Source organism: Halichoerus grypus, chromosome 6 (assembly GCF_964656455.1).
Source record: "Halichoerus grypus chromosome 6, mHalGry1.hap1.1, whole genome shotgun sequence".
Taxonomy (NCBI): domain Eukaryota; kingdom Metazoa; phylum Chordata; class Mammalia; order Carnivora; family Phocidae; genus Halichoerus; species Halichoerus grypus.
The window spans coordinates 41,271,839-41,299,716 of NC_135717.1; the positions used below are offsets into that span (position 1 = coordinate 41,271,839).

Sequence of the window (27,878 nt, forward strand, 5' to 3'; positions counted from 1 at the left end):
TGTTCTGTTTTTAAAGTTTTATCAGGTTTGGGGATTAATGAAAGAGACACTAGGACCAGGACCCAATGGGTCAGTCTTAAGTAATATTTTCTTGAAAATGATTTTTAGCGTATTTTCCTGACTCCTTCTTTCCTTTCTAGCTCCTGGCACAGTTTTTCTCCTCTAGATTTAGGGAAGCACTCAACATTGCGCTCCCCAAAGACAACGTATCTTCTGGGGCACCTGGTACCACCAGGTGTCCAGAGAGGAAAACCAGGAGACAGACTGCTTCCGCAGCACGTTCCCGGGGATGGACTAACGCCCGGGACTCCGACCCGAGTGCTCACAAATGCCCATACAAGCCACTCTAATTTAGAACTGTGTGTCCCAAACGACATCTTAGAAATGTTTTTAGAATACTTTCTAGAAGTGTTAATATTTTCTCTGACAAATAAAAATAATGTTAAAAAAAAAAAAAGGTTCACAAAACACAAACGCCCTTACAGGAACGTGCTCAGCAGAATAAGGTGACTGACTACACACTAGACGCTTCTCCTGAGATCCTAGACCAAAAGCGTCACTTCTCAGACTGGGCGCGTCAAGAAAGCAAGCTCGGACTCAGAACCCTCTGCTCTCGTGCTACTTCCCCAGAGTTCTACAGAATGAACGACCATTCACATGATTTCTCAGAAATAATGACTAGCAGTAAAAACTGCAAAACTGGCTGGAATCTGCTCTCCTGAGTCTAGAACCATGGGGAACCCGCCTTCCCTCCCCGGGGGGCCCGGTGGGGGGGAACGGGACACAAGGCTCCCAGAGCAGCGTCTCCGAGCAGGCTGCCTCCTCCTCACGTCTCAGTCAGGTGCGGGAGGCTCCTGTGAACTGTGAAGCGGATCCCACAGCTCACGCCCGACTCCACTGGCCCCTCACCCACCTGCCCCTCCCCATCAGGGGCCCAGAGAAGAGGGACTGGAGCCCCAGCAGAGGCCTCGTCTGAGACCCTAAGGCCAAGGCAACATACATCTCTTTTTATTTCTTCATGATTTTCAAATAATGGCCCTTATTTGGGATAAATCCCTAAAGATAGACCTAAAGGGTACCAATGCTCATTTTCTTGTACTAAAAGATGGATTGAACTCATTCTTTGAGCTTCTTATATTCAAAAGATTGCCCACGAAAGTAACTGTGGTCTCCGAATGGGCCCATCACCTCTGAGAATACACTGTACAATCACTGGCTCGATTTTTCTACTTCCATTTGGAAACAGGATCGTGCTGCCATGTGGACCTCGCTCCCTAGCAGAGCTCAGGGCCACGGCGGCCCGATACTCCCTCGAGGAGACCAGACCCCCACGGTAGCGGAAGACCAACCATTGCAACAAGAATTTTAGGGTTTGTCATGCAATCTTCTTTCTCAAGTGTTTCTAAGTGGTGCCCCAACTGTGAAAATAGGGTTGTACAACACAGTATTACATCTTCAGAGAAAAGACTGTGAACTGGGCCCTGAGGCAGCGGGACAGTCGGGGTGTGGGGACTGGGACACGTGGCCCCCAGTGAGTGGCGGGAGCCTGTCGGGAGGATGGGGCTCGCCCGGAACCCCGCCTGCACCCGCACGCGGCTGTGTGAGAAAACCCTCCAGTGTCGCCCACACGGGGAGTTCACGGCACGGCAGGTGGGAGGTCGGCCTCCGGCCCTGCGGGGGGTCTCTCTCAGTGGAGTGCGCTCACCGAAGCGAAAGTAAAACAGCGGCCGGTTCCCTGCGGTGCTGGCCGCCCGCTCTCTGACCGCGGCTTCTCGGATGTCACACACCCCGATGTTGCCGGAGTGCAGCGCTCTTCCCGGGGCTCCTTCACTGTGCTGCAGTCTACACCGGACCACGGCAGCTCCGTTCGCTGCTGTAACAAGTTGAGAAAAACTAATTAATGCAAACTTTTGGTTTTTTTTTTTTAAATTTGTTACAGCACTGAGCAGAGCTGCCGCCCCCATGCAGAACAGCACAAAGAACACCAAAGGACCACGCGACACGGGGCCACCCTCAACGCCCAGCCAGCACGGCCAGCCGCATCCTCCGCACCACCGCGGCTCAACAGCATCTCCTGGGAACGCACAGACCTGCTTCCGTTTCACTTCTGTTTGGTCTGTCCCAGAAACTAAAAGCCCACAATGTCAGGAGCCTACAGTCCGCCCCGGCAGCCCTCCTCCAAGACGTGGGGGCAGTCCCTGCAGGAAGGAATCACACGGACCCGCCACGGAGTCTGCCGTCAGCCTGGCAGTCCTGCTGGAAGACCGTCTGGTCATCTGCCCACATCTGCTCTAAAAGCCTTCCACACGTGGGTGTCCGCCAGCCAAAAATCCGACTCACTTTCAATTCACTGAATAGAACAGAGCTTCTTCCTTCCAGAAGCCAGACAACAGGGAAATCCAGCCCATCGGCTAAGTCAGGCCAACACAACAGGTCCACCTTCACGTTAACTTTCTCAAATATCAAGCAAAGAAAGAAAAATACACAAAATCAAAACAAAACTACAAGCACAACAGAAACTCCACACACAAATTCAGTTCCCTGGATTGTGAGCTGTACGAACCACCCCTCACCATGCTAACGGAACACTAGGTGGGGGTGTCATAGGAGGGCAGAGGGACAGAGTGGGTCTGTGCACCATGCGCACCTGCAGACGTAAACCTCTCTACCAGAAGCTCCTGAGCTGGGCTTGAAACAAATCGTTTCAACAGTGAAAACTATAGAGTTCAGGAAGCACCTGTAAAATTTAGGTTGCTTTCCTTTTTCGTTGAGGACTTGGGTCAGATTTAAGCCATTCCTAAAACCTAGCAGATTCTCAGGGTCACCTCCAATTGAACTATGCTTCAATCAGAACTAAAGGGCCACAACTCCAGCCTGGGAGCATGTTTTCTCCTGAAATGTGCAGAACGCAGGTCAAGTGCACAGAGAGTCTACAAACCTGCACCCAGGAAACACTTGAATGAAACAGACTTTGTACTTCAGGGAAGAATCCACAGCATTTTATGATCACATTTCAGAACACAACCAACCTTTACCAAGTCATAGCCCCATGCGGGGTACTCTAGATTCTAGATCTGCCCCCTCATGACAGCAACAAAAACCTTGGGTTAATTTAAACTAGAGTCAATGGCAATAATTTTTAATTCACTAAACCAAAAGTCATGTTTACATCATAAGTGCTTTCATATTTGTTTATAATAAGCATTTTAGAGTAATCGATGTATTCTTGCCTTCTGTAGATGAAATACCTATTAAATTAGGCACATTTACAGAAGAGTCCATGTGCCTCCTGCGTCCACAAAACATGTGCAATCACAGAGGAGTCCTGTGTGGCCAGTGCCACATCAGAAGTGTGACCTTTGTGCAGATTGGGCGTGAGAAAGGGTTTGCACTCAGCGGTTTCTCTTGCATGTTACACTGAACTCTTAAAATCAGATGCTTTATGTACTCATGGAGGGTACGTACTCGGAGGCTGGGGCAGGTAGGCTCCGATGAGTTTTGACCTCTTCTTTTCATACCCTTTTTGGGTGATGTCACCTGGAAGAGAAGGAAAGAGACATTCAGAATGGCCTCAGTGATGAGTGGGTCGCTCTTCAGATTCTAAGACACCGCAAGTTACATCTTTTGTGTCTTCTGTTTGCCTTTTAATTATAATTTAAAGAATAAAGGACCTTGTCATTCACCTTGGCCCTCCCCTGCCCTCAAATAGTCATTTAAGTTACATAAAAATCCTTGGTAGGCTCCTGCTTGTCCCAGCCCCTCCCTGCGAGGTCTCGGCTCCCACAGGACGCAGAATTAGTCTGTGATCTTGTTCACACCAGCCGAGCACAAAGCCTTCCAGTCTGCATGGCTCTCACTAGTTTAGCCAAGGGACACTGCAGGCATCGATGCTGGGGACAGCCACCCAAACCGTGCTGATTAGCATCTTCCTCCACGGACCAACCCGGCTGGGCAGTCCCAAGGACACCAAACTGCTCGGGTGTTTATGAAAATAGGTGACTCAGACCAAATGAAACATGAAATAAAGCAAGAGAATGTGGGACCTACAGAAATCTAAAGTATGTGAGCAAGGTGCTCATCCTTAAAGCAAAAATTGAAATGTTAAAGCCAGAGGTTCACATGCAGAAAAGCAAGGGGTATACACGCTGACATTTTCCCCAAGTGCTCAGTACCTAGGACAAAGCAACCCGTGGAACACACAACAGCCTTTTCTAATTTTAAGTGCTAATACACAAAATGCCGGTTTTGCCCTTGAATATTTTGTAGCATTTTTTTTCTCCCAATATTCTGATCAAATCATCATTCCCCGAAGAGCTAAACAGTCAAGTTTTAATAAAAATACAGATTGGGGAATTTGCTTTTTCTGATGACATACGCTCACTAAATTTGAGCAAACCATAAAGCACCCTGAGTGTATGCTGACTGACCCGACAAACTCACAGCTCCCACTGTGAGTCGTGTGCACCCCATGAAACGCACACCTTGTTTTAAACAACAGAAGTCTGTGGAAAACATTGTCCGCTATCAACCGGCAAGCAGCCTGATGCTATCAGCATGTCCGCGGGCCACCGTCGATGAGCAACACTCACCGCATGGCCCTCCGGTGAACACGCACTACGGCTGGGCCCACACCCACCCTCAGCACCGAGGCTGCTCGGCTGCTTCTGGACATGCTCCATCCAATCCCCCATTTTATTTATTTATTTTTAAAGATTTTATTTATTTATTTGAGATAGAGCAAGAGAGAGAGAGAGCACGAATAAGAGGGAGGGTCAGAGAGAGAAGCAGATTCCCCGCTGAGCAGAGAGCCTGACATGGGGCTCGATCCCAGGACCCTGGGATCATGACCTGAGCCGAAGGCAGATGCTTAACCAACTGAGCCACCCAGGCGCCTCTCAAATTCCCCATTTTATTTTTTTATTTATTTTTTTTTTTTTTTAAAGATTTTATTTATTTATTTGACAGAGAGAGATACAGCGAGAGAGGGAACACAAGCAGGGGGAGTGGGAGAGGGAGAAGCAGGCTTCCCACCGAGCAGGGAGCCCGATGTGGGGCTCGATCCCAGGACTCCGGGATCATGACCCGAGCCGAAGGCAGACGCTTAACGACTGAGCCACCCAGGCGCCCCTCAAATTCCCCATTTTAAAAGGATACCTAAAATCTCAATAACCAAAAACCCCATGTGCACACACACTCTGGAGCGTGTTTGCAATTTCAGGAAAAAGGACTAAGTTATCGAATTAGGGCACTGGCTGAGAAGTGTTGGTCACGGGTCACACCTTCTGATTCCTGGCCACGACCAGTACACCTCTTGTCACGTTAAAGACAAGAAAACATCTTTGAGGAAACAGCATAAAACCAATCTGCAGAAGAAACACCACCGGGATAGGGAAGTGCTGTGGCTAGCGGGGACCACGCGGGGGAGGTGGGGTCGGGGGTCAGAGGCGGACAGGCCCCCCAGGCTGCTTCACATCAGCCTGCCTGAGCGCAGGGGACAGCGAAGCTCCCAGTCCTGCTCACAGAGAGGAACGTTCTGCCCTTAGAGGACATGGCAGTAGACACCAGAGGCTTCTCCCAGCCCCGCGGACCCTGAGAAGCAGCTCCCTGTGGGCTCCCTATCCCTCACTCCCCATGCTCCCCCCACTGCTCTCTGAGCACAGTGCCGGTGAGGAACCAGTTCATTTCCTGCTCCTTCATCCTCCGCAGTGCATTTCCCCAATTCAGAGCCCGTCTGCTCCCTGCAAGGGAGGGGCCAGGACATCAGGGACGGGCAGAGGGGCACACAGGTGAGGGCGGACCATGGGGCCACAGCGGTCCTGAGCGGCCCCCTTCCCTGGCCATCCCCCAGCCTCCCAGCAGCTCTGCACAATTCCAGTCCCAATCCCAGCCTGAGTAAGCCAGCACCTTTCACGGTTTGCGCTGCACCCAAAATTTAGCTCATGTTTTAAAAATGTCTCAGATGGGGCACCTGGCTGGCTCAGTCAATAGATTATGCGACTCTTAGAGTTCGAGCCCCACGTTGGGCGTAGAGATTACTTTGAATGAATGAATAAATAAGGAATAGAAATACATTTGCAGGAGCACCTGGGTGGCTCAGTTGGTGAAGCATCTGCCTTCAGTTCAGGTCATGATCCCAGGGTCCTGGGATCGAGCCTCGAGTCGGGCTCCCCTCTCAGGGGGGAGCCTGCTTCTTCCTCTCACTGTCCCTCTATGCGCTCTCTTGCTCTCTCCTCTCAAATAAAATCTTTTAAAAAGTCCCAGAAGAACATGTAAGTATGGGGGGAGGAGGTCCTCACTTAATTTTCGGCATAGGACAACCTCAAAGGAATCTCAGTTTTTACTGTTTTACTTCGGGAAGCTCCAATTATTAAGACCTTAGGCCTCAGGAAAACAAGGCTTTTCCTGGTGAAACCAGGACTGTCCATGGAACTGGAAGAGGTCAGTGTCAGTCCCGCAAAGGCACATCCACACAGTTCCCGGCCCTGCGCAAGTCCCCAGCCCCGCGCAGAAAGGGCTTGGCAGCGGGAGGAGTCCCTGCTTCCGAGCGGGCGAGTCATGTTGGCCCCACTATGAAACCATGCTCAGAAGCAACCGGCTCACAGGGGATTTCCACATACCACTCTCAGAGACCCCAGGTTGCTAACAGCTCTTAAAACCCGTAAGTGTGGAAAGACAGACACTTTTTATTCGGTAACTTCATCTAAATCAGGGGTCGCCAACTACAAATGCAGCTTGCGGACTGTTTTTGCAAAGGAGGCTTGCCGGGCACGTAGCTGTGCTCCTTCGTGTGCACCACAACCTGGACCGCAGCGCCCACACAAGCTTCCCAGCCACTGTCCCACGACCCTGAATACCTTTAGTCCTTGTAACAACAGGTTTCACAGGTAAGAAACAGACACCTATCGTGCTCATGTTTCTCGCCCAGGGCCCCAGATCTACGAAGAAAACACACCCTGACCAAATCTCAAACGACTTCTCATCGAAGCCACACCTGGAACCTTGCACCCCGCAGGTGTGGATGCGGTCGGTGACCCCGCCACCTGCCCAGGACACGCCCCCCGCGTCAGGGCCCTCCCAGCCTTGGCTCCAGCCGTGGCTGGGCTTTCCTCACGCGGCCTGGATGGCTGCTTATGGTTTCTGTCACATATTCGAGCGGCTTATCCTCAAACCCAGGGCATGAAGCCTTCACGGGCCAGCGTCCTGCAGAACCGAGCCCCGGTCCCGCTGGTTCACAAGCTGCACTGTGCACGGATGTCAGAGCGACTCCAGTAACCAGCTGGACACAGTCTGCGTGCATCCGCAGGGCAAACAGAGGGTCACTGGAGAGGACCCTCCATGACCCCCTTATTAACGTGTCTGGGACACAGCTGGTGCGCGTGCTCCCCAAGAGGGTCCAGCGCCTGTGGCAAGGGGCCGGGGTCATTCGGGCACCCCAAGCATCAGGGCTGAAAATGCCCTTGCTACTTTTCTCTTCCGTGGAGAAAGTCTGTTATCTGTAACTCTGCAACTACTTGAGCATCTGGTAGACAGCAGTCCCACGGATTAGCGGTAACGACCTCTCTCTGCAAATTTATATGAGCAGACTTTCTAGCTGGGGGCTCTTCCATTTGGCCCTGGTTCTGAAGCATCCAGTGACGATTTTTGTGCAGGTAGGTTGAGAAAGAGTAGATCGATGATTGATACATGGAAGAAAGACGGATGGGCAGAAGGAAAAAGGGTGAAGGGACACACAGGATGGACCCAAGGGGCTGGCTTTACACACAACTTGCCCTCCTGGACCACTCCCGGGGCTCCACCCCAGGCTGACCTACATTCAACGCCACGATGTCACCATGACAACACAGCTTCTCCATCATCTTCCATCAGTTCAGGCTGAAGGACTGATGGGCGCCCCCTTCTCCTCCTCACCCTGGATCTGCAACGAGCACACAGCCTTCAGGGTAAAACTGTAAATCTGAGGCACAAGGCTGTCTGCAAGAGGAGCCATCCTCCCTGTCACGTGCCTAAGCAAGAGTTTATTTAACATCTGTGGTGCCCCAAGGACTGTCCCACAGCTGGCAGCAGGTTGGTGAATGCTCGCTCACTGCAGAAGCGAAAGACCATGTTAGTCCAGGGACACCAACCACAGGACCCCGTGCTTGAGTATTCACCATGTACAACCCAAATGGTGTATGTCCATGCTTCTGAGCTCGAGACACCTGTCCACCTAACACCCTTTCATTTCAGGAGTAAGGACACAGGACAGAAAAGTGCAGAAATCATCTCTCCTCAGTGAGGAGAAAATAAAAGTGATCTTTTGAAATACTTTCCACTTTATCAAAAGTATTTAAATTATTATCCTTAAAGAAGCTCTTTAAGACTTAAAATTCAGCAGGAGAAATTAAAGTCATGTGTTCTGTTACAAAGAGAAAAGATTTGCAGACAAGTCTTAAATTTAAAATGAAAACCCAAGTAAAGCAAAACCACCAATACACAGCTGAGTAACACGGAGATCACTCTTCTCCTCTTCCCCAAAGGAAGCATCCTCTTACTCATACCGTAGCCCAGACTTCCAAGCAAACCCCAAGTCCTAGAAAAGGGAAGGTCAAGCAAATGCCAGACTGAAGTGGACACTGCAGGGCCCCCATCTGTCCGACCTGGCCTCACTCCAAAAACTCGGGCCCCCCGGGGATCTGTGCAGAGCCACCCGCCCTGTGATGCATGACCGAGATGGGAAAGCGTGGACAGCCATGGGATCTCCAGGTGACCGGACGTGCCCCAGAGTGGACTGCATGCCACGAGCTACCTCCACGCTGGGATCATTCAGGGTAAACAGACCAGCCTAGCAGGATGCTTTCCATTCCTGGTGTCAGGACTATTTCTTCTTTTGAAGCTGGAACGAATGCTTTGTGTAACAAAGCAATCATTCCCATGTTTGGAATTTCACGGCTGTCAGGAACCTTCCTAACGTCCCTCTAAGCTGATGGCTTTATAAGGTATAGGGAGCACCCTGGAAGGCACTCTCCCTCTGGCCCGGCTGCTGAAGGCGTGTTAGCCAGCTCTGTGCTGAGCTCTTCTTCATGCAGAAAGAGACTGTGACGTCTGTGCACGCACCCACCTGCTCAGGGAGTGGAAGCAGGTGGACCTGGGACCCTTCTGTCTGTGGCAATGTGGTCTCGTTGCTACCACTCTTTTGGGCCCGTGGCCACGTCCTGTCTCACTAAGGGCAGGGAATGAGGGAAGACATATACAAACTGTTGCGTCCAAGAAATGGTTCTTGGTCGTAACATGAGATACATCAGCTGGAGGGAAATGCTTGGTGCCTCTGAGCCTCAAGAGATGGCAAAGTGCATCTCTGCAGGCAACTCTGAGCAAAGCAAACCGGCCACTTCTCCAGATGGTCAGGCATGGTGATGCAAGCCTGCCGCTCCTCCTCCTTGAAGCGAGGAGCCGCACCGCCCTCCACATTCGGATGGAGTACAACACAGCACAGAGTCACCCTGACCTTCAGGAGACCCAGAATCTGACTGGAGCCATGCTACTGCTCAGCAAGGACCCCCCGCCCAACTGTGGCTCTCACCTGCACCCAATTTTGACCTCAGAACTTCGGAACACCATGTAAAGGGTCTGGAGTTTTATTCCCATTCATTCCTTCATCCAGCAAATATTTATTAACACCTACGATGGGCCAGGCAATCGGTAGAGGGTAGTAAAGAAAACAGCCCCACCACTAAATGTTTGCTCAACGAAAGATTAGGTAAATAACAGTTCTATTTTCACTTTGAAACTTTTTTAAAGGTCAAAACAGGGGCATCTGGGTGGCTCGGCTGGTTAAGCATCCAACTCTTGGTTTCAGCTCAGGTCATGATCTCAGGTCGTAAGATCAAGCCCTGTGTTGGGCTCCCTGCTCAGCTTGGAGTCGGCCTGAGATCCTCTCCCTCTGCCCCTCCCCGCTGTGCGTGTGCACGTGCTCTCTCTCTCCCCAAAATAAATAAATAAATCTTTAAACAAACAAACAAACAAAAAGTGAAAACAAAGTAGTGACTAAGTTAATGATTTCAATGACATTCTTAAATTGCCCCATCTGGCCAAGTAATGGGAAACAAAACTAGAGATGGAGTTTGTGTTAGAAAGAGTGAGAATGGCTGAATACGACCTCCCTCTTGTTGGTGTCAAGATACAGAATGTGCAAAGATTTTTAAATCATTTTATTTTCAAATTATAAATACATATACATACATGTATACACATACATATATACATATACACACATACATAAACATTTATTTATTTTAATCCTGCTTTCTAAAATAATGGCTCAGTTCTAAAAACGACTGCTGTTAATTTGAAGGATCTGGGGGGTTGGGGAGGAGAAAGGAGGGCAGATATACTGGAAGACGTGTAGACGTGTGATGGGCTAGTTATTTCAGGTAATTTTATACAGTCATTATTTCTCTTTGTGAGACCAATGAGCTGCAGGAGTTCCTGCAGCGAACATGCTGAGGCTTCCTGTGTGCAAACTCATTTGCAAGCAAAGCCAAAAATACCGAGCTGTTGGGAATACAACATCTGGATACATCTGGATAGTCCCGGCACATAATATGTGGCAATTATTAAAAATACATGTTATTCACTGAGGCTGTCGGAATCAAGAAACCTCTGCTGGATATTTGAGTACACAGGTGTTTAAAGTTAATTTTTTAATCTTTACAAAGTAACATACATTGGCACCCTATATCCCAACCCTAGAGGAAAGAGGAGCACAAAGAAAGACAGAAAAAAAACACCACTTCATATAAAATAAGAAAAAATAAGCAGTAACCAAAGTCTAAATCAAACTACAAAACTGGCTTGCACACGGGGTCATGTTGCAGGTTAGCTTGCAAAGCGAAGCAGCTCAGAGAAGCCAAGGGCCAGGGTGGAAAAGTAAAAAAGTGAAATTATACTTCCCTTCCACACCTGCTACATGCCAGGCAGTGTTCTCCGGACCTGGCAACAGCAGAATGCAAAACATAAAACCCTTGTCCTCATGGCACTTGAATCCAAATTCTCCCATGGTAACAACTTCTCCATCATCCACATGCCATGCATCAGCCACCTGCATGTCAAGCTCCACCACTGCTAACGACTGGTCACCGCACAGAAAGTGAGATTATTAGGAGGGAAAATTTGGAAGGAAGCCTGCATGAATCTTGATTGCTAAATGAGCTAAAATGAGATTTGGATGAACTGCACAAACCTACCATGAACTTTCAAGAGACAGTAAAAAGTATTTCCAACTGAACAAAAATGAAAACCAAAATGTGTGGAATATAGCCAAAATAGTGATTAGTCGCACACTTTCCGCATTAAAGGTTTCTATCTGAAAAGAAAGGTCTCAAGTCATTAATCTAAGCTTCGACCTTAAGAAAATAGAAAAATATATATATAAATAAACCCAAAACAAGTGAAAGCAAAGAAATAATGAAAGCCAGAAATCAAAGAAATTAAAAACAGAAAAAAAGAAAAATCTGTCAAATCAAAAGCCTACATAGAAAATCCCAAGGAATCTACAAAATTAACTCCTAGATTTATTAACTGACTTTAGCAAGGTCACGACATACAAAATCAAATCATATTACTATATACTAGCAACAAATATTTGGGACTAAAATTTTAAAAACGTTTTACATTTACATATCATTCACAGTAGCTACATAAACAAGAAGTATTTAGCTATAAATATAACAAAACATGCAAAATGTGCATGGGATCTGTGGGATCGTGGAGAATCTGTATGCTGAGAAGTACAAAATGGGGAAGAAAGAAATAAAAAAAGATCCATACAGATTGAGACACACACCGTGTCCATGGAATGGAAAACTCAGCATAATAAAGATGTCAATACTCTCCAAATTAATGGATCGATTGAACGTGATCAAATTAAAATCCTAGCAGAATTTTTTTTTAGATATACACAAGCTAATTCTACAAGTTATATGAAAAGTCACAAGAACTACAATAGCAAAAAATTGATAGAGAATAAAGGGGGAGAATTCATACTACCTGATTTAAGATTTATCACAAAGTTAACAATAATCGAAACAATGTGGTATTGGCAAACAAACCTACAAATAGACACAAATATGACTAATTGCTTTTTGACAAAGGTGCAAAATGAATTAAATAGAGAAAGGAGAGTCTTTTCATCATGGTGCTGGAATAAATGGACATCTATATGCAAAAAAAAAAAAAAAAAAAAAAAAGAATCTCAAGCTAACCCTCACAGCTTCTATAAAAATTAACTCAAAATGGGCATTAGATCTAAATGTAAAACAAAACTAAAATTTTAGAAGAGAATACGGGAAAATTGTGACGAGTTTGGGTTAGCGAAGAATAGAAGCATTAAAAAAAAGTGGACTTTTTTAAAATTTAGAAATTTGTTCTGAAAAAGGCACTCCTAACAGAATAAAAACTAAGCTAGTGACCAGGAGAAAGTGTTTTCAAACCACACCTCTAACAAAGGACAGACAGCATCCGCATGAAGAACCTGGCAAAGGCTTGAACAGACCCTTCCATGGTGTGGATAAGCAGCTTGCCAGTAAGCAAAAGAAAACTCACAGATCTGGACACCAAAAAGAGAGTCAGTTTTCCCTTCCCTAGATGTTAATTTTAAAAACAAGACAAAATCCTATCAAGAAGAGTAGATGTGGCATCCTGTGCTATAAGGCATGGGGTTTCCAAGCCGGCAGAAAACCAGGAGGGGTCCCCCACTCAGAGCACCACCTGCCTACCCCAGATAGCACCCAGCTGGGCACCTGCAGAGCCCATGGTTTGTGCACAAGGAAAGAGAAAACAATTTCAACAACATTCACAAGTATTTCTCCAGCTCTTAACTTCCTGTTCAACTGGAAAGGGACCTACACTTTGATGCACCTTTCACAGAAAATTAGGTTGCACTGCTAACACTTTTTAATTCCTTTCAAGAAGAATATTCCTGCCTTGTTCTCCCCCTAAGGTTTTCATAAAGACTCTCTACACACCTGATAAACTCTGCAGCCCATAATGGCTTTCCGTCTGGACCCAGGGACTCAGCCTAAACTTCTGCGTCTCTGACTTCAAAGCCAAGTCAAAAGGCACATTCCCACGGTGATTCTTTCACCTGAGAATTACACTCTGGTTTCCTGATCGCGCTTAACTGAGAAAGTCAACTCCTTTCTATTTTTGGGTAACAGATAAAACTGGTTTATCTTTGTGAACGAAGAGACCATTGCACAGGAAGACCTCCCCCTTCCGTCTTCTGGAAGCATACAGACCCCACACCTCAGCCTCCACCCCCAGTGCCTGCCTGACCAGAGTAAGAGCGAACAACAGAGAATATTTATCCCCCAGGCTCCATGATGCATGTAAGTCATTATCAAATCACTGCTGGGCAGAAATCTGTTCAAAAGCTCTGCAGAAGATACAGACCACACTCCAACAGACACAGGAGGACAGCCACCACAAGGAGGAGGGTGTTTGCTCCCACACCCCAGGTCAGAGCTGCTTCCTGATCCCTTCATGCAGAAGGGCGAGGGCGAGCCCTCCCAAACACACTGCAACCTGCTGTTATGCCCTTGAAGTTTTGGGGTGAAAATACAGTGTGTGGTTCAGCACTAAACTGTGAGGATTTCATTGCCAGCATCCACGTGAGAATCAAGTCAGTAAAAGATGAATAAAAACAGGATCCTAAAGCCACAGGATGCCAATTTGGAAGAAAATACCCTGAAAACTCAGTGACCTAAATTATGAATAATGAGACTTTTTCCTGGTATTTTGTGTTATCTTACTCGGCAACTAAATAACTCAGTGTATGTTCCTTTTTTTTTTTAAAGGAAGCATAACATAAAGACTGAGTAATAAGACGTGACAGCTAACCTGGTTCTTTTCAGCTTCATATTAAAAAGAGGAAACAAACCAAAATTCCTGAGACATCACACCTTAGGCTTGCATTGTCCTTTTCCTTACATGGCGAACCCTCAGCATCCCAAACAGCACCCCAAGGGAAGCTCTTTACATTTCTGTTTCTTGACACTCAGAGCTCCTTTCAGAGCTCGTGTGAATGAGTGGTGCTGGGTTTAATGCCTTCATTCATTCAAACATCTGAGGACGTGACTTAGCAGACCCTGCAGGTGAATGGGGTCCTACTCCTGCCGCAGGAGGCCAGGCACTCACAGGACATGCATCCGAGCCTCTGCTGCAGCACCTGCTCGCCGCTCGGGAGCGGGCCCGCCCTGGAGGAGGAAGGGATCCAGCTACACGGAGAGCACCCGTGTCTGTCGTGGCTACCGGGAGCTCTGAGGAGCGATTACAATTCCAAACTTTTAAAGGCAACACCTAATAAACAAAAAAGGGATTAGTAACACTCCTCAATAGCTCCAACCCCTTTGGAACACTATGTAGCCACAAACACACGAGCTGGGGACACGCCGCAGAGGAGATGGGGCTGCCTCTGTCCTGCGCGGCCACACGCGAGCCGGCCACAATCGGGGTGAGGCCGCCAGCTTCTCGATCTATTAACCTCACCTCTCGCAGCACAGCCCCAGCCCAGAAAAAATGCATCAAGCTTTCCCTTCTTGCTGTGTATCGTGACAACTGTAAGTATACTAAATATGCACTCTATCATGAGGATCATTCCATAATGTACAAAAATATCAAATACACCCAAAACTAATAGGATATTGTATGTCCATTATACCTCAACAAAATACCACTGTAAGGAATAAGAAGGATTGGCGAGCAGTTCTCTTTTTCAAAGAAAAGGGAGGGAGCTACAGCAGAGCACCACGGGCATCTACAGCATCGAGTGTCGGCCCGAGGAGCTAGAACGGAGGTTAACGGGGCGGGGGTGCATGGCAGCTAAGCCCGTTCATGTGCGGGGGGCACAGCTGGGTGAGGACTGTCATTAATATGGCGCCGCCACGGTGTGCAGACCAGCGCACTCCCACACGCAGCCCCTCAGGAGACACATCTAGACAAACTCGTGAAACACTCAGTCCTGACTCGCCAGAACACGATCGTGGATGAATACCAGCCAGTACTCTAACCCTCCGTATCCCCCGAATGCAGGATTTTAGTCTAAACGAGCATAACTGAGTGTGTAAGATTTACGAAAAGCAGACAGGCTCAGTGAGCCTCGAAGAAACCACGGCAGAACTGTTTTCCTGCCCCTGTCTCTCGTATAAAGTTTGCTACTCAAATTAAACATTTAAAATCCTGGGAAGAAAAAACAGTATGTGTGTATGCACGCAATTCTGTCTGTATCTGTGTGTGCGTGACTGTATACATGTGGGGGCATGTGTGTCTGTGTGTGCATATATGTATGCATCTGTGCATGTCTGTGTGTGCATGTGTATCTGCCATGTCAGTGTGTATGTGTGAGTGTGTGCATGTCTATATGTGCATGTGTCTACCTCTGTATGCATGCATCTGTGCCTGTGTGGGGGTCTGTGTGCATATCTCTGCATGTATGTAGGCATGTGTCTGGGTATGCCTCTGTGCATCTCTGTCACACGTGTGTATACGCATGTATGTCTCTGCATGTGTGTGCATGTGTCTGTGTCTACATGTGCATGTGTGTATACACATCTCTGTGTGCATGTATGTGCACGTCTGTGTGTATGCAGCTAAACTGAAGCCTTTTAAAAAGTGGTTCTCTTTAGATCATGCCTATTTATCAACTTCTTGGCACTTTATAGGCAAAGACAGCTAATGAAGTACAGTCACCATTTTTAAAAACCCTCTAATGAAACAAATTACAAACTCAGTTGTCATGGAAAAACCAGGAGGGCTGACACTTTGGCTGCAGTAGAAGCCAGTAACTTCAGGAGGAAAGGGGAGAAAACTGAGAATTTTAATTTACACTTTGGAATATCTCATTAACCCAGTCCTCTAATAATTACTGTATAAACCACAGACCCCTGGGGGAACGTGGTGCGCCGAGACATGGAAGAGAAACACTCTCGAAACCTGATTGGCTGCAGCACACGCACCCCACGCACGCTCCATGTGCTCCCCACGCACGCTCCATGCACGCCCATGCACACCCCCCCACGCGCGCCCCACACACGCTCCATGCATGTGCCCCACGCACGCGCAATGCGCACCCCACGCACGCTCCATGCAGGTGCCCCACTTGCGCTCCACGCACTCCCCACGCACGCTCCACGCACTCCCCACGCAAGCTCCACGCACGTGCCCCATGCACGCTCCATGCGCACCCCACACACGCGCCCCACGCACGCGCCCCACGCACGCTCCATGCACGTGCCCCATGCACTTCCCACATGCGCTCTATACCCCAACAGCGAGAGTGGGAAGCCAGCCGGGTTAGGCCCCAGCTCACCAAGCCCTGGCAGAACCACACACGCACATTTAAATATACACTTCTGGGGCACCTGGGTGGCTCAGTCGGTGGAGCCTCTGACTCTTGATTTCAGCTCAGGTCATGATCTGAGGGTCCTAGGATCAAGCCCTGCGTCAGTCTCCCCACTGCTCAGCGGATTCTCTCTCCTCTCCCTCTGCCCCTCCCCTTGCTCACTCTCTCTCTCTAAAATAAATATTGAAAAACACGCTTCTGAAGGCATTATGTGAAGAAGTAAATTCAAAAAACCTCAAGAACACAGTTGTACTCAAGCCCGGACAACTTGTTGTGATGTGAACACCACCGTCCACATCTCTCCATAGCGGGACCTTTCTTATCTCCAGCGTCCAATTCTAATTATAATTACCTGTGTTTTTGAAGGGAAAGTGACACAAACACGAACGGATCATTATAAAATTCTCAGTGGTGAGAACCAGGGAAAGAACACAAGTGGCAAAGAGGAACGTGCCTATCAACAGGAGCTACATGTAAGCGTGTTCAAAATGTCCACAAATGAGAGAAGCAGAAGGCGAGAAACAGGAGAGAGACACAGGAAAGGAAAAGCAGTTGTGGACCTCGAGTGGTAGCCATGAAAACTCACGGTCCTACTTCCGATTCGTCACCAAGAGCTCGGTTCTCCCCTTCCTGAGAAAGGGACGGCGGCCTCACAGGACCAAGAGGAGGTCCACGGCGCTGGCACGGGACGCAGCCGGGGTGATCTCTGGCACACAAACATGGACTCCTCAGAAAGGAAACGAACCTTGTCTCCTCACCCAGCCCCACGGACCGCCACAGAGAAACATGCAGAGCCTTCGTGGTCTTCGGATTCTGTGGAACCATCCACAGAGCCCTCGGATCCTCCCGCGACCTGGTGACGGGCCAGTCCCAAGCCTGGTCTCGCTCCTTCCTGCACAGCTGGACTGCGGTCCCAGCTTCTTCCACAAAATCAGGCATGTGCCGGCGTGTGCCGGGAGTGGCTGTGGGACTGGTCAGCTTCATCAGTCAAGTGGTGATGCCGTGATGGGTGAGGCGCTGGCTCCAGCCCGTCCCTCCCCATGCTGCCTGAGTGCAGAGCCCACCACGAAGGTGGAAGGTGGACCCCGGGCCACCAGCACCTGGTCCCACAGGCATGCCTAAGGCCACCTGCTGGCCAAGAATTCCACAGGAGTTTGAGGTCGGCCGTTAAAATCCTGGGATTTGTTACAGCAGCTGGAGTTAGGAAAAGTCATCCGAAACCCATTATCTTTAACTAGATCCTAATTGTGTGAGATTACTTTAGACAGCTGGGGACTTGAGATCAAAACACACCTGAGCATGAGCACCTTACAGGCACCAGCAGGGGGCCCTGGACTCTGCCGCCTTCCTTCCCTGATGGATCCTACACACAAAACAGGCACTGCATCTGGTGAGCACCTGCTGTATGCAGTTTCCTTTGATCCTTAACAGCAATCCCGATGGTACCTGAGAGTGCTCGTACCTTATGGGGGAGATCTCTCCGGGGTTCAAGGAGGATGGTTGCAAATCTAGCTGGTGGGGGACCAAGGGTCCCAACGCTGACCATCTGACCCCAAACTCCATGCGCTCAGGCTCTGGGACATAAAATCTTCCCCTCAAGGGCCCGATCAGTTTTCTGTTTTTAGTCATTTGCCAAGGAAAGGAACACCAAATAAAGGAAATACATTAACTGAAAAAAAAACAAAAACAAAAAAACCCGCTGGTGTGTTACCAAATTTTAATACAGTAAAGGCTACGTTGGTGATAAAGTCACCACCAAATCTGTGTGTTGCCAGAGTTTCAAAAGCCTTTCAAAGGTGTTACTTCGTCTGCCCCACAACTTGGTGCCGAGAACACTGCTAACAGCTGAAAAACCAAAGCCCAGAGAGGTTAAGAGTGGGAATCTCACTCACACTGTTTTCCCATAGTGGATACTCAGTGCATGCTGAACAAATGCACAGAACGTGGATGCTCTAACGGTTAACCACCCCCTGAGCTTGGGGGTGACGCCCATGTCAGGGCTCTCGCCCCACAAGGTCAGTGTTGCTCATGCACCTCACAGGGACCTGAGGCTCCGAACCTGACCTGCCTGTCCTCACACAACACAGAGCCTCTGGCCCGGGTTCCACGGGAGGCTCTCTTGCCCAGAGCTCGGCTCTGAGTGGATGCTGCAGGGACACCTACATGGCTATTCACACATCGGCTCTGAGCGGCACCGGACACGAAACGGTACATTGAACAGCCAGGCAGCAGTTAGAAATAAATCGACTTTCCGGATGGAAGCAATCCTCAAGGGTGAGCGTAGACCTCCAATGTGGGCAACGTACCCCGCCACGTTCTCCCTGACCCCCATTCCCAGCCACAACCTTGGTGAGCCTTCACCCTCGCTTCTGACCGTCTCCCACCCAGAAGGTCCCACACATTCTCCCACTGAGAGTATTCTCAGCCTCTCCTCTGAATTCCTGCTTAACCTGGGACTCCTCACAACGTGTTGTGAACGGTGCCCATAGCCCCTGGATCGATGGTGATGGAGAAGGGGTCCATGCCTGCACCCCCAGGGGCCCCACAATGTGACCACACAGCCACAGCCCTGGCCCGTGCCTGTGCCCCAGCTTCCGCACCTCAGTTATGTCACTGTCCAGTCCCAGACCCGTCCCGACGCTCTGAGTATTCATACAGCCGCTGATGGACTCCCTCATGTTCTGCCTTTCCGACTTCATCAGGAAAACCGTGATTCCGAGTGTTACCTTCGTGGGTCCTGCATTCCTCAGTTTACAGGGAACAGATTTCTGCTCGCGCCGGCCCTGCAGGCACAGTCTAGGACCTTACGTGTGGGGGCGCCGGCCGAGGCGGAGCGGGGACCACGTCCCAGTGCAGACCCCTCCTCCAGAGGCCAGGTGGAGAGAGGTTAGGCCCTGTGCATGGTGCTCTAACCACCCCCGCTGAAGGGACACCAGCGGGTCAGACGGAATTGGCAGGGAGTGCCGTCTGGGAGAGGGGCGAGGTCTGGGTCACTGCTGTTTCGGGGTGACGTCAGCTATCCGCAGTAAAGGCTGTGCGCCACGACGTGACGGAGGGCTAGCGTGGCCGTCCACGCAGCCGCACGCTCCCAGGGACAATGCACTCTTCATGCCGTGGAGCACATTCATCTGTGTGCGGCGGCACGGGCGTGCCCTTCCCGCGCCGTCACACGACTGCGGCCACATGGTGCGCATCCCTTCCACGCTGGCCTCCCCCAGGAGGCAGCGTGCAGGCAAGCTGGCCAGGCTCTGGGCGGCCCCAGTGGGGCGGCGGTGCTGTGTGCGCCCACTTACTGAGGGCACGCTAGCCAGCGCGGCCACAGACACTTGCACGTGGCTTCCCGCGCACAAACCGTCGGCCGGGTAGACACTTCGCAGCCCGCCTGCTGGGGAAATCAGGCACATGTGACCTTAGCCTTGCAGGGGTCAAGATCGACGACCGTCCCGTATCCCTGAAGCCCCATCCCTGACAGGATGTCACCGGAACGGCATTCGCCCCCAGGGTCTCCCTCCCCAGACCCATAACCCCAGTCAAGTCTCTATCACGGGATGTCCTAGAAAACCCCATGGTGGCCAGAGGAGGGAGGAGGCAGGACACCGAAACATCACGTGCTGCCCCAGACACCGTCTGTGGCAGGAAAATGAGGAAATCCCTGAAATCTCACGTACGGGTTGTGACAAACGTGCCACACTAACGTGGGGCGTCAGCCAGAGGTGCCGGGTGTGGGGGGAAGCCCGCAGTCTCCACTGTTCTAAACTGCTCTAAAATTGTTTTAATATGGAAATCCACTTCATCTGAAAATGAACCTATTCCCACAAATACTTTATCCTTCTGATCGAACAAGTCTGAGCGTAGATCCAGCCGGCAAGGTGACCGCAAGCAAAACGCCCTCTGCGGTGCCTGCTCAGCGAGGCCCAGAATCGCTGGCCGGCCATCACACACGGCTTGCTGGACAGCGCAGGCAGGTCGGGGAACCCAGGGCCATGGGAGGGGCACAGACAGTGGGGCGTCGGGGCTATGATCCGGGTCTGCTGCCACCCCCACCCCCCCCATTGCACACAGAGCCCGTCCACCTCACCACAATCACGAGCGCTATGGACAGACGTGTGGACTGTCCTGTGGGGCTGTTCCAGCAGCACCCACATCTGCTCACCCACGGTGGGGATGCTGCTTCCTCCTCCCGAGCAGGACAGGGGCCCCGCAGACACACCCTCCTTGGTTTGTGCTGTCCCTGGGCCCCCACTGTCCACGCGGCTCCCGTGGCCAAAGTGCAGCCTGGCTGTGGCCCACAGGGGGTCTGCTGTGGCCTGCTGGCTCCCCCGACCACCAGGCTCGTGGCAACATGCTCACAAAGTTCACTTTAAATTGCATGGAGGGCACTGAGTGACATGCTGACCACAAAGCGGAAGAAGCCACAGCCTGGAACGCCAGTGGCTGGTTCTCTGCTTTTCCTGGGGAAGGACGAGCCACTCTGCGTGGGCACAAATGCAGGCCACGCGGCAGGGGCTCCTGGGGGGCCCACTCCTACCTGAGCACACCCTCAGCCAGCTGGGGGGCCCACTCCTACCTGAGCACACCCTCAGCCAGCTGCGTGCTTCCTGGCCGTGCCATCACCCCTGGCCACACATCGCCCCCGGCCACGCATCACCCCCAGCCACGTATCGCCCCCCGCCCCCCAGCGCAGCCGCGAGCCAACGGGGTCCATGTTCATTCATGAGCTGCTCCAAGTTCTCACTTCACACCAGAAAACGAGCTTCTGGCCCCAGATCCCCTGACATCTACCTGGTTACACACGATGGTGAAGGAGCGTGGCCATGTGGTCGTGGCCAGGCCGTGGCCAGCATGCCAGGACTAACCACTAATGCTTTCAGGATCACCCGGCCGTCCTTCAGAACCTTACAACTGCCAGGGACTTCCCAGAAGCTCCGCCCCTTGGAAAGACCACATGTGTGTCCACTCAGCACAAAGCGTCCACTCCCAGCCCCTCCCGTGTCTGAGCCGATCCAGAAATGGAGCTCGGAGCCGGCGGGTCCAGGCACCTGGGGCCACTGTGGGGTCAGCGCAGGCCAGTCCCTGGGACCCCAGACCTCCGCGGATGACGTCTGCAAGCCAGATGCCGTGCCCCCAAGAACAATGTGAGGAACAGTTCCCCGATGGTGTTTTAAGGAGGAAGTCAGAGACGGCGGCATCCGGGCCAATCGGTCACGGCACACAGCGCAAGGCCAGCCTCTCGGACAGACGCGAAGGTTCCGAGAAGGTGGAGCCAACCAGAAGTCACAGGAGAGAAGCAGCAGCCCACATGCCCAGGAGTCCATGTCAAAACTGGCCCTGAGAGCTCGGGCACGTGGCGCTGGGAGGCCTGCATGACCTCCCGCCTCAGTTTCCCCACCAGAAGCTGTTCCTCCACCACTCGCCTGAGGCTGCCCACATTTTAAAAGAAACAATGAAAAGGAACCAAAAGCGCATTTTTCCGCCAACAATGTTCCTTCCACGTCCCCCTGCCAAGCCCACAAGGGCTGCCACACACCTCAGCTGGGGCATCTGCGAGCCCGTCGCCCCTGCCAGCCACCACCTCTGGCCATCCCCCTCCTGGCTGGCTCACTGCCCTGACTCAGCCATGCCACGCCGTTTTTCTAACATGGAAAGCTCTTTTTCCCTTTCCAGGAATACCTGCGGGGGTCCCACCTTCTCCCCAAGCCCATCCGTGCCTGCCAACGGCACCTGTCCCTCGCTTCGGCAGGCTGGGCCAGGCGTCGGGGTCCGGGCCGCTGCATGTGTGTGCCCAGCTCCCCGCCTGCCCAGTCCTTGCCCAGAGCCAATGCGCCTCAGTGGCAATCTCCCCAGAAATAAAGGGAGAGGATCCCAGCCATGTTTCCCTCATGGGGCCCTGCGGGGTCGGGGGAGGGACCATACATAGAGCTGCTCAGAGCACGATCTGCTGCAGAACGGACAGGCCTACATGCGGCCTGCTCTGCCCGCTCCCCAAGAGCCTTCACAGAAGGACCCTGTGGGGACAGGGTCCAGCAGAGGCCCAGGCCACCATCCCTAGGTCCTCGGGGGGCAAATGGAGACACGCTGCACATTGTGAGATTCTCTTAAAGCACCTTCTGTTTGGCCAAGAATAGGAAGAAATGCTGGTGTTCTGTGGCATCCTGATGTCTAACAGCGTCCAGAAGAGACATGCACGTGCCCCCAACTTAAACTGCTCTGGAAGCTCTGAGACTTACAAGACCAAGACACCCAACATCCCCAGAGCTGTGGGTTTTCACGGTTCCTGATTCTGCAGAATTCAGTCCAGGACCGCAGCTTACGCAGCATGAGCCACCGGGAAAAGCAGAGACATTGCGTGGTGGGCCAGAGACAGGGGCCCAGACTGTCTGCTCCAAGCTCCCCCAGATGTCACGCTGCCGAGCCACTCACAGCCACTGTCACACAGGTGGGGTCAACCTCCCGGGCCCTGAGCCTAGCTAGCAGGGGTGGGACACAGAGGAGGAGATGCCCCCACCACATCTCACCCCTGCTGGCCTGGGTGTCCCCCTGCCCTCACTGCAGTCCCTCCCGGCTGGAAGGCCGACATCATGTCCCCCATACTCTGAACCAGCTCATGCAAGGGATCCCCCTGAAAATCCACAGCTGATGAACAGGCAGAAGGCACCTTGAAGTATTTCTTGCCAAGGATGATCACGATGTGTGATCAAAAATGTAGGAGTCATTTCCCAAGAGGGCAGACAGCCTTTGGTGTGGGCCCAGCTGGCCAGCCCCTAGCCCTCCATGCGGAGCTCCGTTACTCTCCCCTGCACCACAGTGGTTCGGTGACCTCGTCCCTGCTAGCTTCCCGCCGACTGTCCACTCACTGGTGACTCCCACAGACACTGATAAACCAAGAGGGTGGAAAGATGATGGAGGAGGAAGACCAGGGACCACGGAGCTCTCTCCAAGAGCCAGGCATCACCTTCACACACGCTAATGTCTCAGGCTTAGCTGCTGACAACCTTGTCCCACAGACAAGAAAACCTACGTTCAGAAAAACTAAGGCATTATTCCAAGGTCCACAGGTAAGCGGTGCAGCAGGGACTCACCCAGGACTCAAAGTCCACACTCCCACTCTGTCAAACACCGGCCCACACCATGATGGCTCCTGACATGGGGCTGCAGGACGGTGCCTCCACCCATCAACACTAATAACACACCAGAGTCTGTTCCTCATGGTGGGAGCTCAGCCAAACTTGGACGAGGTAGGGACCACATGCAGTGAACTCCGCAGATGGGACCTGCCCTGTGCTCAGAATCTGGGCGACAGGCAGACGCAGTTGAGCACCCTCATTCAGATGGAGACCCACACTTGGCCAGTGCCCCACTTAACCCTCTGTAGATTTCCTGCTGGGGCCTGCAGGAGGTGGGGTACCAGACCCTCATCTGCAGCTGGCTCTGCAGAAGCAGGAGCTCCAGGGACGGGGTACTGCTCCCCAGCCTGCCCTTCCTGCCACCCGTCCCACACCACGCTCCACCCCTGCACACACAACCCCATTCACACACTCGTCTGTAAAGTCACGGACATTCCCCCGAGCACACACAGCCAGCCAAGACAGGGCTCGCCAAGATGGATGGCTAGTCCATGCAAATGCCGTGGATTAGGCACCAACGGGATGCCATCACTGTGGTAGGAGCCACGGGAAATCCTGAGGTGACTGAGCCAGAAGGCCTTCCTGCAGATCCCCTTGGCAGTGAACATGGTTCCCAGAAGCAGTAAGACCGGGACAGTTCTCTGCTAAGGAGTCCGACTGGCCTCTTGGTGGCCGTTAGCGCATCATAACAGACCACGAGGTTAACGAGTGATCAGTGACTTGAGGTCCTGGGTTCTGAGGGCAGACGTACCAGGAGGACGCTGGAGTGCACCAGAGATCAGGGAGCAAGAGTGTTTCTTAGGGGAGGAGCGTCTGAAGAACGGCGGACAGATGGGACCCTGGACTCCAGCAAACCCTGCACCTGTGGTCCACACGTAAAGACCAGCTCAGAACGGAGGTGCTCCAACGGTGCCTCAGGCAGGTCCTACGGTGTCATTTCACGGTCCTCCACCGTGGTGACCTGCTTCCAGGTCAAGGGTTCTTGCTTTCACAGCAACAGGAGAAGGGGACCAGCAGCGTGGCACATCTCAGCCCGGCAGGAAGGAACCAGGGTGAGTGTGAGTTTGCAACGGATCAGACAAATCAAAAGCCAGGTTACCGCCGTAGTGCTCAGCAGCACGACCATCTAACATTTAGATTTATCCGTACCAATCCTTGTCTTGGAGGATCTTTAAGACATCAAGGATAACTAATATTTCCTGAATTCTTAACTAGGTTCCAAGCGCTAAGCCATGACTTTACCTGCAAATCCTCAGTAGGCAGCAGATCTGGGAGGGAAGCTGCATGTGATCACCCCCAACCTGGAGACAGGAGGGTTTGAGGGGCGTACCCCATCCGTCACCTCCAAGACCCTTGCTCCCACCTTGTCTGTTTTGCTTTCAGAAATTATTTTACTCAAACTTCTTTGCTGAGCTTCCTATTTACCCTGAATATACACGTACTACTGACGTACACGAGCTGCCGAGGGCCAGCGAATAGTAACATTTCCCCCTTCCAGAGTTTTCTGCTTTCTGGAACATTCTGGTCTGCTCTGTGACCCTGTCGGCCAGGCTTCGAGACACAGCCGCAGTGAAACCACCCCACCCACGCAGTGGCTGGTATTTTGGACAGGAGGACCAGTTCAGCAGTAAAGAGAAACTGAACAAAAACTCTTCCACTGAGATGCGACCCAAGTCCAGAAGGACAGGAGGAGACAGGGCTGGAAAAGCTGGCAACTGTGTCTCACGACGGTGCGAACGACAGTGGACGGCTTCACATGCCCCACATGCCCACGGGTTGAAGTCAGCATCACTCCCTGTCTGCTCTTCGGCTGCCAACCAAATGTTGTAAAGATCAAGGGTATCTGACCCGACCCAACGTCGACACTCGGACCATCCTATATGGTGGCATGGAAGGACTCAGTCACACTGGGGCACCAAGCACACCACTCCTCCCATCCCGTGTTCGTCACACCTACCTCCTTAAAACCCAGGGCTTTCTCCCGGACATGAGGCGCAGCATGGCCAAATCCACGTCCTCCTGCACGTTTTCAACATCAGTGTGCCCTGTGCGCGCCGTCTCAGGGGCACGTAAATCTCTGCTGCTACTCGCAACACACACGTGCACACACACGTGCACACACACACTGTGCGGCTGCTTCCGGAACGCAGCACCTCCTGACCCAGGACTCCCCCCCCCCCCCCCCACCAGGAGCATCCCCGGTGCGCAGCCTCCAGGGGCTGACCCCAGCCTGCCACCAGGGGACGGCAGCCTCCCCCATCAGGAAATCCCCAGGAGGCCAGACCTCACAGGTGCAGGGCTGCCCAGGAAGCGCTCTCCCCAGGGAAACCTGGGAGTCACCTCCTCCCCAGCTGCTGAAGGGCTGATTGTCAGTGACTCAGATGATGGGTGGCAGGGCTGGCCGACTGATCAGAGTTACATGTGAGAAAAATTCTGTGCCCTCTTTAATGGAAAAAATGTTACCAAACAAGCATAATCTTAAGATTCACCATAAAGTAAGTAATGATTTTGTTTCCAAGCCAATGTGCTACTTTACTGCAGATCCTATACAGAAAAGTAAAAACAGAAAAGCTCGGCATTTACTTAAGAAAACAAAACAGAAAACCCCTCTGAGTTTCTAGTTTTCTCCGTTCCATACAGACTCAGAGCTGTGTATAATCTTTAGGGAAGTGTGGAGGACAGATTCCCAGGTCCATGCAGCCTCCAGCAGGGAGGTTCCCTTCCGCGAGGCGTCAGACGTCTCCCCGAGGGTTACCCAGGCAGCCAACAAGCTCGAAGGACACAGGATTGCTGAGCAGATGGTCAGATGTAACACATTCAAGGATTTCTACAGCGTCCACTACAAGGACCAGTTACACCAGTGTTTAACCTCTCCCCGGAGAAGCAGGGCCAACGTCTTCACGTCTGCATGTGCTCGGGGACCCTGGAGCAGCTCATCCTGCTCCTTATGCCCAGGCTCCCTCAGACCCTGCAGGCAGACCGCACCCACCACGGACAGCACCCATCACAGGGACAGACACGGGGCGGGTGACAAACCGCTTTTCTCCCAATGCTTGCTCACCAACTGCCCTTAATGGGCTCTTAAACATTTTCCACTTATGAATGTTTATCTTCCTAACGCACGTGGCATCAAAACTTATTTTACTTTTTAATTTTCTTTCTAATGATGAGAACTTCCAAGATCTACTCTTTTAGCAGCTATCAAATATGCAACCAAATATGAACTACAGTCCCCACGCTGTGTATTACCTCCCAACAACTTATTTTATAACTGAAGTCTGTACCTTGACCCCCTTTCACCCATTTAGCCCCGACCCCCTGCCTCTGGCAGCATCTATCTGCTCTCTGGATCCATGAGCTTCCTTTAGATTCCACACACAGGCATATCACATGAAAGAGACTTCCTCTGACTTATTTCACTCAGCATAATGCCCTCGAGGTCCATCCGCGTTCCCACAAATGGCAGCATTTTATTCTTTTTTACGGCTATTACCCCATTGCATTTTTATACTGCATCTTCTCTATCCATCTATCCATCACTGGACACTTGGGCTGCCTCCATATCTTCACTGTTGTAAATAATGCTGCAGTGAACTCGGGGTACAGATACCTTTTTGAGTTAGTGTTTTCATTTTCTTCAGAAAAATACCCAAAAGTGAAATTGCTAGACTATATAATACCTGAACCTCCACAGTTTTCCAGAGGGGCTGCGCAAGCTTGCATTCCCACCAACAGTGCACAAGTTTCCAATTTCTCCACGTCCTCACCAACACCTGTTGTTTCCTGTGTTATTGATTTTAGCCATTCTGACAGGTGTGAGGTGGTATCTCACTGTGGTTCCTTTTGCATTTCCCTGATGATGAGTGATGCTGAGCATCCTTTCACATGTCTCTCAGCCATCCGTATGTCTTCTTTGCACAAATATCTATTCAGTTCCTCTGTCCATTTGTTACGTCATTGTTATTGCATTATTGCAATATTGCATTGTTATTGCAATTATTATTACTGCTATTGATTTGCATCAGGTCTTTCTATATTTTGCATATTGATATTATCAAGATATCAATAATACCTGACCATTATCAGACCATATCTGGCCATAATATCTGACCATTATCACATAGATGGTCTGCAATATTTCCTCTCATTCCATAGGTTGCCTTTGCATTTTGTGGATGGTTTCCCTTGCTGTGCAGAAGCTTTTAAGTTTCATGTAGTTCTACTTGTTCATTTTTGCTTTGGTTCCCTCTGCCTTTGGTGTCAAATCCAAAAAATCATCACCAAGACTGATGTCTAGGAGCTTACTGCCTATTTTCTTCTAAGATTTTTGTTTTCAGATCTTACATTTATGTCTTTAATCTATTTTGAGTTTCTGTGCA

General features: G+C 51.0%; 1 protein-coding gene across 5 annotated transcripts in view; it reads right to left on the minus strand.

Moving 5' to 3' along the window:
• Positions 1–27,878, minus strand: part of DIP2C (disco interacting protein 2 homolog C) — a 396,828-nt gene that overhangs the window by 191,468 nt on the left and 177,482 nt on the right. For 3 of the 5 annotated variants that reach the window (XM_036097398.2, XM_036097400.2, XM_078075076.1), the window contains exons 2-3: positions 3,466–3,537; positions 1,706–1,873 (exon numbers count right to left, since the gene is read on the minus strand). In XM_036097398.2, the coding sequence (XP_035953291.1) occupies positions 1,706–1,873; positions 3,466–3,537 (240 nt within the window). The remainder of the gene's footprint in view (positions 1–1,705; positions 1,874–3,465; positions 3,538–27,878) is intronic. The other 2 variants (XM_036097402.2, XM_036097401.2) reach the window with 1 other exon arrangement.